The 15,359-nt window shown below is 41.9% G+C and overlaps 1 protein-coding gene across 1 annotated transcript in view; it reads right to left on the bottom strand.

Moving 5' to 3' along the window:
* LOC107567810 (spondin-1-like) overlaps nt 1–15,359 on the bottom strand; it is a 197,787-nt gene that overhangs the window by 32,406 nt on the left and 150,022 nt on the right. Inside the window, exon 7 of the mRNA XM_016253577.1 lies at nt 4,418–4,482. Coding sequence (XP_016109063.1) covers nt 4,418–4,482 — 65 coding nt within the window. The remainder of the gene's footprint in view (nt 1–4,417; nt 4,483–15,359) is intronic.

Genomic DNA, 15,359 nt, shown 5'->3' with positions numbered 1-15,359 from the left:
GTGGAGCCGAGGGAGGGAGGAGCCAAGGTGGAGCCGAAATGTCGACGGGGTGCAGAGGCTGGAGGCGGAGACAGGGGATCCACAGGGATGGATGGAGCAGCTGGCCTGCAAACACTTAACAGAACATCATTACTAATATGGGCTGCTGAGGGGCTGGAGGACAGCAGCTGAACTGGGTCTGAGTAACTGGCTGACTGAGGAGGTGGGAGAGGCAGGCTGGGTGGAAATTCAAGGGATACTGGAGATACAGGGAGCGCAGGAGATACATACATCACTGGAGATACAGGGGGCTTAGGGTTCATCTCTCCAAAAAGTCAATCAGGTCCATTACAAAAATGTCCTTAAGTCCCTCATAATATCCACCAGAGGCCAGTTCGTACTCACTCATAGCGGTGGGAGTGTGGGAGGGGCAATCCTCCATGTCTCCGAGCTCCACTAACACTCCCTCAGCGCTCAGCAGTGTAGCCGGCTCACGCACCTGTTCCAACCTTTGCAGAGAAGCAGGCTCTGGGACGATGGTAACTTCCGATCTTGTCCTCGGTCCAAGTTTTTCCATCGCGGCGAGCTGACCTCCTTGGTCTGCGGTGGGCACGTGTGACACCTCCTTCACTGGTGGCGGGCTGGTCTCTGGCAGTGGAGGAGTGGGGATGATGGCGAAGTCATCCTCCGCAGGGCCGATGGTGAATGCAGAGTTGTTGTGTACCAGCACCCACTCCACAAAGGCGGCGAAATCCTCCTTAGGACCGCCCGCTGGAACGCGTGCCTTTGAACGCTCGTTCAGGCTGGTGTAATAGAAAACACAGAGCGAGCAGTCTGGATAGTGAGTAAGGCATGCGAGCTGAATAAAATCCAGGGCGTGAGCTCCCAGCAGGCAATCTCCCTGCTCCAGGCAGAGAAGTTTTATGGGGGTAAGGTCCATATAGTACAAATTAAACAAAACAAAAAAGAAAAATGCCAGAGAAAAAAAACAGTTTCGGACAGTTATTCTGTTACGATCTCTGGTAGTTAAGACTCACAGAGAGCAGGGAATCCCAAAGAACAGTCTTTAATATAAATCCACTTGGAAACAGGAAACAACTGAGGAATAATCCAAACAGACATGTAACATGGACAATAACTGGCAAATGAAACGGGGAGAACTCAGGACTTAAGAACCCAGGGAATAATGGGATAATTAACGACATACCAGGTGGGAACAATGAACTCAAGACAGGCAAAAACTAGGTCACAACAGAAACTCAAAACACTCAGACATGTAACACGCGCAGCCGATGGTCCTGGAGACCGAGGAGGAGCCGTGGTGACAAGCATCCGAGGAGGAACCGGAAATCATGAGGGCAGAGGCTGAGCTGGTGGGACCGAGGGCGAAGGTGGAGCCGGGGGAGAAGGAGAAGCCAGCCGAAGCCACAGGTGCAGGCAGGCCAATGACTGACCAGGGCGGAGCCGGAGGGACGAGGGAGCCCGGAGATGCCATATGGCCGATGGTATCCGGTGGAGCCGAGGGAGGGAGGAGCCAAGGTGGAGCCGAAATGTCGACGGGGTGCAGAGGCTGGAGGCGGAGACAGGGGATCCACAGGGATGGATGGAGCAGCTGGCCTGCAAACACTTAACAGAACATCATTACTAATATGGGCTGCTGAGGGGCTGGAGGACAGCAGCTGAACTGGGTCTGAGTAACTGGCTGACTGAGGAGGTGGGAGAGGCAGGCTGGGTGGAAATTCAAGGGATACTGGAGATACAGGGAGCGCAGGAGATACATACATCACTGGAGATACAGGGGGCTTAGGGTTCATCTCTCCAAAAAGTCAATCAGGTCCATTACAAAAATGTCCTTAAGTCCCTCATAATATCCACCAGAGGCCAGTTCGTACTCACTCATAGCGGTGGGAGTGTGGGAGGGGCAATCCTCCATGTCTCCGAGCTCCACTAACACTCCCTCAGCGCTCAGCAGTGTAGCCGGCTCACGCACCTGTTCCAACCTTTGCAGAGAAGCAGGCTCTGGGACGATGGTAACTTCCGATCTTGTCCTCGGTCCAAGTTTTTCCATCGCGGCGAGCTGACCTCCTTGGTCTGCGGTGGGCACGTGTGACACCTCCTTCACTGGTGGCGGGCTGGTCTCTGGCAGTGGAGGAGTGGGGATGATGGCGAAGTCATCCTCCGCAGGGCCGATGGTGAATGCAGAGTTGTTGTGTACCAGCACCCACTCCACAAAGGCGGCGAAATCCTCCTTAGGACCGCCCGCTGGAACGCGTGCCTTTGAACGCTCGTTCAGGCTGGTGTAATAGAAAACACAGAGCGAGCAGTCTGGATAGTGAGTAAGGCATGCGAGCTGAATAAAATCCAGGGCGTGAGCTCCCAGCAGGCAATCTCCCTGCTCCAGGCAGAGAAGTTTTATGGGGGTAAGGTCCATATAGTACAAATTAAACAAAACAAAAAAGAAAAATGCCAGAGAAAAAAAACAGTTTCGGACAGTTATTCTGTTACGATCTCTGGTAGTTAAGACTCACAGAGAGCAGGGAATCCCAAAGAACAGTCTTTAATATAAATCCACTTGGAAACAGACAGGAAACAACTCAGGAATAATCCAAACAGGCATGTAGCATGGACAATAACTGGCAACTGAAATGGGGAGAACTCAGGACTTAAGAACCCAGGGACTATCCCATAATTAACGACACACCAGGTGGGAACAATGAACTCAACAAGACAGGCAAAAACTAGGTCACAACAGAAACTCAAAACACACAGACATGTAGCAAATGTATCTTTCAAGCAATTAATACTTGTAATCAAATGATTTGATATGTTGATAGATTAACTGACATTTATTGTGGCAAACGAGTTAATGATTCAACACATTGCTTATTTCTATATCATTAACTTGCTACCATGGAGGAAAATTTTCATTTTGGAATTATAAAATTTAGAGGCCAAGAGGCAAGCTTATGTATGCTTATTAATATGCATACACACTACCATTAAAAAATTGGGGTTGTTAAGATTTATTTTTCTTTTGTAAAATTATCCACACATATTTATACACTACACACACACACACACACAATGTGTTTAAAATCTTTTTTGTAAAAATGTCATAGTTACTGCTCATATTAAATCTATTTATTAGGGCCTTTTTGAATAATTTAATTGGAACTTTCTTAAAAAAATTAATGATAGTATATATGTTTATATGATCTGCATTTTTTTTATTCATAGACATAAAGTCTCATTCTTTTCCATCAATCACATAATTAATAAGACTATGCATGATGTATACACAAATGGCTTTGAAATAACAAACAGTTCTCTTAAAATAGCGCTGCATGTCTGACATATATAATTTTAACTGACAGTCACAAGCAAACACATATGCTGTATGATAGCAACTGCAAAAGTCAGCATAAATGTGTGTCATTATTACTTAACAAGAAAGCAAAGTCTGTTATAAAGCCGTATGCCCCTTAAGGAATATGAAATCATCAAACTTCACCCTTTAAAAGAGACACAACACACAGACACACACAAATATATGCTTTAACAAATCATGCAGCTAATTAGAGACTTTGCTTTCATTGACAACCTATCATTTTACTGTCTGCCTGTCAGTGCACTGCTAATAAACTCAACTCAAGCTTTTCAAGCTAAGGTTTCTGGAAAGTTCGAATAGCAGAGTACGCATTAGCTGTTATTCTAAATATATAGCTACTGAGCAACAGACCTGCGGAGAAGATGAGAGGACAACAAAAGGAGAGAGAGAAATAAAGAAAGAACATGCATCCCATTTAGGATTTTTGGACATTAACTGCTGTTGTAGTCAAATTATAACATCTGTTTTTTTTATGCAGTGTGAGGAAAGACATTTATAGCTCTGGTCTCAAGCACTTCAAGCACTTCTTGCCTCATACTGAGCATTTCATGACACTCTGAGTCAATTCAAAAGCAATTTCCTATCTACTCTCAAGTCCTAATGCACCCAAACATACCCAATGAGGTGAATACAGCATTATAAATTTGAAATTCTTCGTGCTTGAGTGATTCTTGGAGCATTAATCAATTTAGATCACTTAAATGTTAAATTAAGAGAAAGCAGAACTTTTTTCATGAAACACAGTTGTTACTGTCTGGGGAGAAAGAGGCAGTACTCAACTTTGTAAAGAGCTTAGGTACTCTATATAGCAACACTTAAATGTTAAATTAAGAGAAAGCAGAACCCTCTAACTGTTTTTTTTTTTTTCATGAAACACAGTTGTTACTGTCTGGGGAGAAAGAGGCAGTACTCAACTTTGTAAAGAGCTTAGGTACTCTATATAGCAACAAAAAAAAAAAAAAGGGAGAGAGATCTTGTTTTTTGATGAGATATTATTCAACAGAGAAAAGGATATAAAACCTGCACACACACTACATGAAAGTTACTTACACGTTAAGGGGCTGCCAGGCCGGCCATTGGGCCTTCATCTTTATGACGGTCAAGACCTCATCACCCTGTGTGATAAAACACATAAAAGTAGATAAATATAGTATAGCTCTGATTTACTACAGTGCCAAGGACTCTCCTTAGGCTCTGTAAAATCATTATATAAATGTATAATGTATTTATTTATTCGAGAATAGATCATGAGTTCATTTTTCGGTAACACTTCATTTTAAGGACCAATTCTCACTATCACCTAGCATGTAATGTATATTACTAGAATATTGGCACTTTATTAGTACTTGTAATGCACATATCAATGCCTTATTCTGCATGACCATATTGTAGATCCCTACCACATATCTAAACTTAACAACTATCCTACGAACTATTTAGAAAGCAGCACATTAGGAGTTTCTTGAGGCAGAAGTCGTAGTTGATAGTTAGTTAATAATGATAATTTGACCTTAAAATAAAGTATGTGACCCATTTTTCTGCCAATAAAAATGAGCAAATTAGCAAATTAAACATTTTAATTTTTATCTTGAACAAAATTTTTCTATAAACAAACATTCTCTGAAAAAAAGTCTTGATTTTTAACTTGATCAATTTAGCTCTTTAAGCAAATTAATCTTGCTTTTTTGCAAAAATAAATACATTTAATTAAACAACAACAACAACATTTTTCCAGCGTTTCTCTCTTTCTCTCAACACATCCCTCCATTTGTCTTGACAGGAAGTGATAAATGAAGCTTCTCTTTCTTCCTACTGATGGAGTGATAGCATCAGAGTCTCATAAAAGCTGTATAAATATTTAATCAATGGCTTGCGGCACACAGGCCAGCAGTGTGTGTATGTGTGTATAGTTCTGTCCCACTCGAGCCATATCAGGAGTTCATGGGAAGGGCATCACTAAAGACTGTCAAGGGAATCAGGTTTACTGCTGGGGTTAAAGGGCATCATTCTTCATAATGCAGCAGTATGACACTTTGTTTCACACTTTGAGCCTATGCAGTATTGTTCCAGCTGTCTTACAGACCAGTTCTTGTAAATTCAAAAGCAGAACGCAATCCTACATTAGATTTGCTAGAAGATCACTAGAAGATTCTTAAAGTGTGAGGAAGGATTATGTTTTCTTTGGTTCGGTAACACATTAGTATAGGGACCAATTCTCACAATTAACTAGTTGCTTATCAGCATGCCTATTATTAATGTTTATTAGTACTTCTAAAGCAAATATTCTGCATGGCCATATTCTACATCCCTAATCCTACCCAATACCTAAACTTAAAAACGGCCTTACTATTAATAAGCAGCAAATTAGGAGTTTATTGAGGCAAAAGTCATAGTTAATGGGTTTGTTAATAGCGAGAATTGGACCTTAAAATAAAGTGTGACCCTTGGTTCTCAATAAATTCGAACCAGTCACAGAACTGGTGTCATTGTTATTCATGCAATTCATTTTCTGGTTGATTTCATTGCAGAGGTGCAAACATTTGGGATTATAACTTTAGAATATTTGAGGAACCTAAATGTAAAGCTACTTTACAATGATGAGGCACAAGATAAGACAAGTATTTGCAAGTCAGTGTTTGTACCTTCAGTACAGTTCTTTGTTTTCAAGCAGGGATGTGTTATAGATCAAAATAAATAGATCATGCTCTTGTACATTCATACAGTACATTCTAACCACGTTCCTGGTGATCTACCATCCTGCAGACTTCAGTTCCAACCCTGCTTCAACATTAGCTGGTTCAGGTTGTTTGATTGAGTGTCAAAAATCAGCTGTGCATCTGAAAATTGCTTGTGTGTAAAATGCATACGTAAAACTAAATTTGTTGTGCATTATAGTAGCATCTTACAGAAATTATGCTTTGGAGAAAGCTAATGAACCACATGTATATGAGTAAAGTGTATGCCAATTACACATTGCATGTAAAAAAAAAGAGCTGCTTTCTGTTGTTTGGGAAAATTAATTATAATAATATGACATTATTTACGTTTCACATTTCAAATGTATTACTTAATCAGTTAAGTCCCATATTGTTAAATTAACATGATGCAAACGATGGAGGTGTGGCCATGTTACTATGGCTTTGGGAAACAGTTGTACAGTACCTAGTTAGTTGCTTTCTCTAATGATGCATCATGCTATTAAAAGGCAAGTGATTTGATTCAAAAACATTTTTTCGTATGCTGGATGAAAGTCTCTTCACATCCCGATAGCAATAACTTAGTTAAGTGATCTAAATGTATTTATATACAGAGTTCTGGCATGAAACTCTAGATGGCGCAGCCCAATAGGTCTAACTCAACCTGACTATTGACATCATTATCACATGGCACAGCTGATTGGTTGTCTCCTGTATCGTTAGCCAATGAGCTTGCTGCTCAACATTCAAATATATGATTAGTGCTTGCAGTAGTATATACAGAGTTCTGGCATGAAACTCTAGATGGCGCAGCCCAATAGGTCTAACTCAACCTGACTATTGACATCATTATCACATGGCACAGCTGATTGGTTGTCTCCTGTATCGTTAGCCAATGAGCTTGCTGCTCAACATTCAAATATATGATTAGTGCTTGCAGTAGCAGTTGCAGCTTGCTTCAGAACAGCGAAATCAACATCTAAGATAACTGAATGCTCTTCTAATCCATGTCGCCGTGTAATTGCGTGGTCTGCCTAATTCAATTAAAAAATGAGTAACCATAATCAAGTTTAAACTAAATACAGAGTTCTGGCATGAAACTCTAGATGGCGCAGCCCAATAGGTCTAACTCAACCTGACTATTGACATCATTATCACATGGCACAGCTGATTGGTTCTCTCCTGTATTGGTAGCCAATGAGCTCGCTGCTCAACATTCAAATATATTACTAGAGCTTGCCCTAGCAGTGCAGCTTGCTTCAGAACAGCGAATTCAACATCTAAGATAAGTGAATGCACTTCTAATCCATATCGCTGTGTGTATTGCTTGGTCTGCCTAATTGAATAAAAAAATGAGTAACCATAATCAAGTTTAAACTAAGTGTCATGTTAGCAGTTGGCATTGTATGCAGGAGAAAATATTAAGCATATTAGCAGCAGCATTTAGCGTCTGTGTTTATACAGCCGGAACAAAACGCAGTTTAGAGCATATGTAATCGCTCTGAGGACACACCGATAGTAACGGACATGAAACAGGTTAAATGAAATAAGCATTCTTATGTATGCATTTCAACAGTGGTTCACCATATACATCGGTGATTATCCCAGTGTTCATGTTTGTTATTTCTAAGGTTGATGTTTTTATTGTGATGAGTGTGTGGTTGATTTCAGCTACACGCAGCATCAGAAGCACGCGCTTATCGCAGTCATATCAATGGCAGTGTTGCGAGAGACGCTGAAGATCACTATCTACGGCTGTAGCAGTTAGTTCCAAGTGAAATGCATTATGGGTAGTGTATTTCAGAGAAATGTGCTCATGCGATGTGTGCTCTCACTGTGCTGTATAATTCAGAAGACAGAGAAAGAACATTTATATTCTGCTTTTATTTCAGTTCATTCAGGTCAGTCCACCCAGGGGTTTTTGTGCACTGTAACTTTGACAACTTTTATCTGCATGAGAGAGTAAAATGGCATGCATCGGCTAACTTTGTCCGTCTCATCATTGCACAAACATGAATTAACACACTGATATGCTGCCGCTGGGACTGATGAAGTGGAGAAAGTAACAGCAGTTATCAAATGACTAAATTATGATATTTGCTCAGGTGGGTGCTGGGGTCTTATCTATCAGATTGCAACGTATATCCATTTTGTTAATTAAACAATTAAACATTACACATAGTGCGTGTCTAATTAGAGTTAAGCCAGTCGGCGTGGTAGCCCAGGCTCACATAGTCATAGCCCACTATTGTTAAGTCGGTCAGCGTGGTAGCCCAGGCTCACATAGTCATAGGCCACTCTTGTTAAGCGGGTCGGCGTGGAAGCCAAGGCTCACATAGCCATAAGTCACTATTGTTAAGCCGGTTGGCGTGGTAGCCAAGGCGCATGTAGTCATAGGCCACTAGTGTTAAGCCGGCCGGCGTGGTAGCCAAGGCTCACATAGTCATAGACCATTAGTGTTAAGCTGGTCAGCGTGGTAGCCAAGGCTCACATAGTTATAGGCCACTAGTGTTAAGCCGGTCAGTGTGGTAGCCCAGGCTCACATAGTCGTAGGCCACTAGTGTTAAGCCGGTCAGCGTGGTAGCCCAGGCTCACATAGTCATAGGCCACTAGTGTTAAGCCGGTCAGTGTGGTAGCCAAGGCTCACATAGTCATAGGCCACTAGTGTTAAGCTGGTCGCCTTGGTAAGACATAGATCCATCAAATATTCGTCCAATCATATCCCTCGTTCAAGGGCTACGATAGACTGACTTTTCTACCTGTCAACGCATACCTCTGTGAACCCTGATTACAAACATGATAGTCATGGTGTTCCATTACGCTATTGCAGAATGAGCAAGAATGGAAAGCGTAATTTAGTTAAGCAGTGAGTTATGTTGTAGAACACGAATCTCCAGGTTGGTAAACTTTATTGGTCACTGTGGGCAGAGGAAATACCAAACAATGTAAACCCTTGCACTCTTTTCGTTGAAAGAAGATAATCTAATTTTTTCCTTCTGAAAATTCTGTATGGCATCTCACTGTGAGGCTAACACTCTCACATCTCTATTTAGCAGTGTGATCAAATTCACATCCTTTACATTGGGAGACTGGCATGCTGCTCTTATGCGCTAATGAGGTGAAAGAGTTTGGTCATCTGTCATCATTTACACACTTTCCTATAATTCCAAACCCACATGATTTAATTTCTTCTTCTTTGAGCACAAAATATGATGATTACAAGAATATGTAAATATGCAAGTTATTATTTTCCATGCAACAAAGGCAGACAGTTACCAGGGGCTGCTAGCACCATAAAAGTTTCATAAAGTCCACATAAGCTTGTGTAAAATATTCCATATCTCCTGAAGCCAAACAATAGATTTGTGTGAGAAACAGACTAAATCTTTTTCACAATTTGAAACTTGGAACCTTGAGGCTTTGACATCAATAATGTCAATGATACTCAAATATCTTTTGACTGATTGTTACAGGATGATAGTTGTACAGGAACTATTGAACTATGGGTGAACTATACTTTTAACAGTGTATAATGACAAAGCCAAATACCAAGGCAAGCGTAAAGATGACTCACTGAACACTAATTTCTCTCTGCAAAGATTCAATATAGAAGGCTTTTATGACAGTTGGTGGCATAGATGTGTAACGGAGTTAAAATAATTAGTTAAATTCATGCATAAATTGGGAAAACTCCTATTGGCTGTTGCATCACTCATTGCGCACATGATGTTGCGGGGCGGAGCTACGTCGTCAGCAGCAGAGTCTCTATTATCTCCCTGCTGGTAAGTCGCATAAATGATTGCTCCGTCTTAAAAACTAAGTTTGAATTGTTTTCAAGCCCAAGTTTATAAATGATAAAATGAAGTGTTTATTGCCCTACTTGTGAACTCCGAACCTCTGTTTATTTCATTTAGCTAAGACTTGAAATGCAACATCGATGCAATGTATTCTAACCAGCCTTTTGGTCGTGTTTGTCCCAGGTATGTGTTTTGTTCGGTTTTGTCATGATCTGTGTGAAAATAATATCAGCTATAGTTGAATGTTAGCTATTAGCACACATGTTGTATGCTCTCGCACGTGCTGAATTGTGTAGCGGCGCCATTTTAGGGCTGCATTATTTCCGTTCTGTCTTTTATACAAAATATGTAAAATATCGGTCACTTAAGTTTACAGTTTCTCTGTATTAATGTAAATTGACTGTATTAGTGTTTTATTTTATGTAATGTGTTTTATTTTGAGGTTTTCGCCCCCTATGTCACGTGCACTTTAGAGAAAATGTCAGCAGCAGAGTCTCTATAATCTCCCTGCTGCTAAGACTTGAAATGCAACATCGATGCAATGTATTCTAACCAGCCTTTTGGTCGTGTTTGTCCCAGGCCCAGTAAAGCATCCTTGAGTGATCCACCTGATCTCAGTGTGAATTACTCCAACACACACACAGTCACATTGGTGCCGTGACCTGTTGTTTCTTCAATCAAGATGGTTCCTGAAGCGGCCGAGGGTTCATCTTAAAGTTTTCGCTGGAGTCAGGTGGACACAATCTTGAACAGAAACTGTGGTCATTTTTTTTTTCCAAAAGAATACGAGAGACTTTATTCGCCGCATTTGAGTAATTTGAGATTTAGAGACATTTACAAAAGACAGTTTGTTTTCAACAGCACTTTCTAGATTTTCTTCAATCTGTTATATTCTTTGTTTGTGAACTGACATTCACAATGAGTGAATTTGACGACTATCGCACTCCTGTCTGTGGAAGTAAAGGTAGAGGATGGGGTCTATTGAAAGTGCCAAAGTCTTTACAGTTCAGTGAGCCCAATGTACAGAATGATGCACATGTAATCACAGAAAGTGAAGCTCCCTATTCAGATCCATTAGTTTGTGAGGGCCCACCTACTAGTCATGAATCAGATGCTTCAGTAGAGCAACAGGGTGTGTTTTCGTCTACCCCAATTCCTAACACACAGACCCCAGATGTAGTCACAGCAATGTCTGACATAATCAGTCAAGTCGGTCAGCAAATTGCTGATAGCATAGTCACTAGACTGAACCAAACTCATTCAGTAGACACGCATTCAGTGAGTGATTCCTTGAAAAATGTGACGACAGACAGTACAGCTTCACAAATGCTGGACTTAATACAAAGCCAGTTGTCGTTTTCCAGAAAAAGAACCTCCTAGCTTCAGAGGTGAAGTTTCTGACACCGTTGACTTAAATGAGTGGATAGATATCATGAGAGACTACATTAAACGGAATAATCTGAGGAAAGGGCAGCAAGCGGAGGAGATTTTGGTCCATCTAAGAGGCAAAGCAAGAGATGTGGTCAAGTTAAGGAACAGTGACATTGATATTGTGCATAACCCCGATGCAATCTTTAGCATTCTCAGGAAACATTTTGAAGCTGCTCTCTGCTCTCCTCTCTGCGTTTCTGTGTCGGGGGTTCCCTTCCTTGTCTGCTGAAAGGGGTTTCCCGAGGTTGCTGATTGGCTGGAGGTTCAGTCTTGGGAAGCCAGTGGTTGGGCGTTGGCTGGCGACGCGGAGCTGTGGTCTGCAGTTGTTGAAGGGTAGGGAGCACTCATGCGGCGTTAGGCTTAACTCAGAACACGAAACTCTCAACGGAAAATAAAACAAACTAAAGAAATAGAAATAGATGTAAAGTTGGATGAGACCAGGTGGCGTTTCTTCTCATGGTTTTGGAGGAGCTGGCGTGTAAGCCAGACCACGCTCAAAACTAAAGAAGCATGACTAGGAGTGAAAAGCTAAAAGCCGCATGGCTAAAAGCTAGACACAAAAAGTCAGACCCGCAAAAGGCAAAAGACCAAAAAGCGCGCGCACAGTTTGATGGTGTCCTGAGTATTTAAACCAGGCTGTTTAACACCCCCAAATGGTGTTTTGACCAATTAGATGTCGTGTTTGCCTGGGGCGTTGTATATTCCTCCTCCCCATTCATAAATCAACTGTTATCTCATCATTCACGTGATCTGCGTTTTTCCCGCTCTGGTAGAGTATACATTTTGGACATGATTTCTTATAATACGAATATGATACATTTGACCAAGTATTGATTGGAAGAAACGTTTCAAGCATGAATTCTTAAACTCACACATACCAAGCATGAATATGACCCCTTAAGCTCTTCAATAGTTATTAACAATACATACACAATAAATGATTAAAACATGATGGTTAACCATGTGGGTTAGATACATAATATGGAGTTATGCATAGCAATTATTAGCTGGTCACCAGTCCTTTTAGTGTCATTTAGGTGCATGGAAAGGCAGTTTCCGTGCCATTCTGTGAATGTATGAAGACTAGAGATTAAAATGTCTGTAAGGAATTTTAGTCTCTCTGTTCTTGTCGTAAAGTGGGGGAAGTCAATTTACGAGGAGCTTGTGACTGTAGTTACTATCGTGTGATAGTCATGCGGTCATCTCTTTTGACCATTATTCTTGATAACTTGCCCCAAAATTTTACAATCTCCTTGGACTTGTCAATGTGTTCTTTTGTGTTAATGTTGAAAACTGTTCTGTGACAGGGTCTTAGGTTTAGGCTTGCTTCAGAGAGGCTGGGGTCTGATTTATGACATCCTGTTGTCTTGGGCCTCAGTGGAATTTTTGTGACTCCTCGTGCCTCAACTCGGTTTTGACCAAATCTTAGATTGTCTGATTCGGTCTGATATCCTACAAATGGTTGTTCCTGTTTTAGTCGTTCCAGGCCAAACTGAAGATTTAATCCTGGGTAGCAACGCTATTAAATGGCTGATTCAAAAAATGAAAGAAACGGACGGATACTGGAGACTTGTGTCCAGCTCAGCCAATTTCCGATGATGTTGAATGTCACCAATTTCTGTCTCTGCGTTCGAACGTGGAACGATGGAAGGGAGGAGACATGCCTGACAGGGTGGGCACAGCTAAGTTGAAGGAGAAAATAACCACCCAGATTAGATGCGTGCGAACAGCGATGGGTGGCGAAGCTCGCTACATACGATTTTGACCTGAAGTACGTGCCAGGTACGAAAAACATTGTTGCCTTAAGCAGAGAGCCCTTTGTTAAGTCTTGTGTCAGCCATCATCTGTTGAAAGAACCATATGTTTCTCTTCTGGATGAGGTCAATGGTGTTGTTACCGGTACCGTCCAAGATGCCTTTCGTGTCTCTAACCACTGTCAGAATGTGCATGCTACCGGCGATCGTGAAATGGAGAAGGAGCCACGGGATAATGCGAATGACCCATGTCCTGGATCTTTTGACGCTGCTAAAGTTTCTGCTGCATTGAGTGTTCACTCTGGTGATGAGGTTAGTCTTTTGCCCGTAGCCAGTCCAACATCACTCCAGCTTCCTTCTGAAGACCCATCTGTAGCAATCCCGTTTTCCAGACTCTCCAGTCTCCAAGAGCAGGACAATGTACTTGGAAGAGTCATCAACTATGTTCTGAGACGTAAACGTCCTTCGAAGAGTGAGAGAGCAAAGGAACCTAGACCTGTGACATACCTTTTGAAGCACTGGGAAAAGCTTAAGATCCGTAATCATGTGCTGTACAGAGTAAAGAGGGATCGGCTGATGAATAGGAAGCTTCTCCAATACGTTGTACCTGATTCCCTAAAGCATGATGTTCTCCGTGGTGTTCATGATGCCGCCGGACACCAGGGGAGTGCGAGAACTCTCTCCCTAGCAGCTGAAAGATTATTTTGGCCAGGGATGAGTAAAGACATTAAGCTGTATGTGAAGAACTGCCAGAGATGTGTGGTCAGGAAAACTCCGGAGCCAGATGCTCGTGCGCCCCTTGAGCGCATTCGGACCTCTGAGCCTATGGAGCTCGTCTGTATTGACTTTTGGAGTGCAGAACAAACTTCAGGGAAGGTCGTCGATGTCTTCGTAGTGACTGATCATTTCTCTAAAATGGCACATGCCTTCCCTTGTCACAACCAGTCTGCAAAACAAGTTGCCCGTCGCCTTTGGAATGATTTCTTTTGCATTTATGGATTTCCAAAGAGAATACATTCGGACCAGGGTGCGAATTTTGAAAGCAAAATCATTAGAAACTTGCTTGAGATGGCTGGTATTCAAAAATCGCACACCACACCATACCACCCTATGGGTAATGGTTTAGCAGAACGTTTCAATAGAACTCTGGGGAATATGATAAGAGCTCTCCCAGTCAAATACAAGGCGAAGTGGCCACAGCTTCTACAGACTTTAACCTTCAGTTACAATTGTACGGTGCATGAAACGACCGGGTTTGCGCCTTTTTATCTTATGTTTGGGCGTATCCCGAGGCTGCCGATTGACATCATGTTTCAGCATGTCCTTTGTGATGATAGAGTGGTCAGCCATCATGAGTTTGTCACCACATTGAGAAGAGATTTGAGCATAGCTGCTGAAATTGCCCGGAAACACAGTCTCAAAGAACAGAACCGTCATGCCATTCTTTACAATCGGAATGTCAGAGGTACACCCTTAGCAGTGGGAGACAGAGTTCTGCTGGCTAATCGTGGAGTGAAAGGCATGAAGAAAGTTGCAGACAAGTGGGATTCTATTCTTTATGAAGTACAATCAGTGAGACCAGAGATTAATGTGTACAGGATTAAGGATGCTCAGACTGGCAGAGAAAAAGTAGTCCACAGAAATCTGTTGCTTCCAGTGAATTTCTTATCCTGGGATGATGACGAAGAGGAATCTGTTCGATCAAATTCCACACGTGCTACCCGTGGCAGTGCTCTTGATTCTGCTCTGATGGACGATACTGATCCTGTTTCAAAGACATCAGAATGGTTACTGCAAATGGATAGAATGCATGAAAGAAATGAAATGCAGGATACCAATTGTGATGGAGCTTTAGACATCCCTGATGAGATGACTGCTTCAGAGTGTTCTGACAATGTTCAAAACAGTCCAGAACCCGAGCATGTCCCTGAACCTGTTAAGAGTACAGAGAGTTTAACCGTTACTGAGCCAAATGAGTCATCCAGTTGCGTGCAAGAACCTGATAACAGACCAGTCCCTGTCATCTGCAAACAGCCCACAAGCACACGCACAAGCCACATAACCACACGGTTAGGGAGATCAGTCAGGCCCCCTAACAGACTTATTTGTGAAATTGATCAACAAAAAGTTGTGGGAAGTGATTCAAACAGTGTTGCACATGTCATTTTTCAGGGTTCAAATTTTGTTGATTTGATAAGGAACATTTTTGTTTAGTGCACTTGAGTCTAAATGATGATTTCTATCTAAAAGCCAATTGTGGTGTTAAGAGTTTAAATGTGAAATTGAGTTTTTTTTCCCTTGAAGTCTGAGGAGT

The sequence above is a fragment of the Sinocyclocheilus grahami genome, unplaced genomic scaffold, assembly GCF_001515645.1.
Source record: "Sinocyclocheilus grahami isolate Dianchi unplaced genomic scaffold, SAMN03320097.WGS_v1.1 scaffold1190.1, whole genome shotgun sequence".
NCBI classification, from domain to species: domain Eukaryota; kingdom Metazoa; phylum Chordata; class Actinopteri; order Cypriniformes; family Cyprinidae; genus Sinocyclocheilus; species Sinocyclocheilus grahami.
The sequence above is the reverse complement of the archived record's forward strand: the minus strand, read 5'-3'. Positions and strand labels throughout refer to the sequence as shown.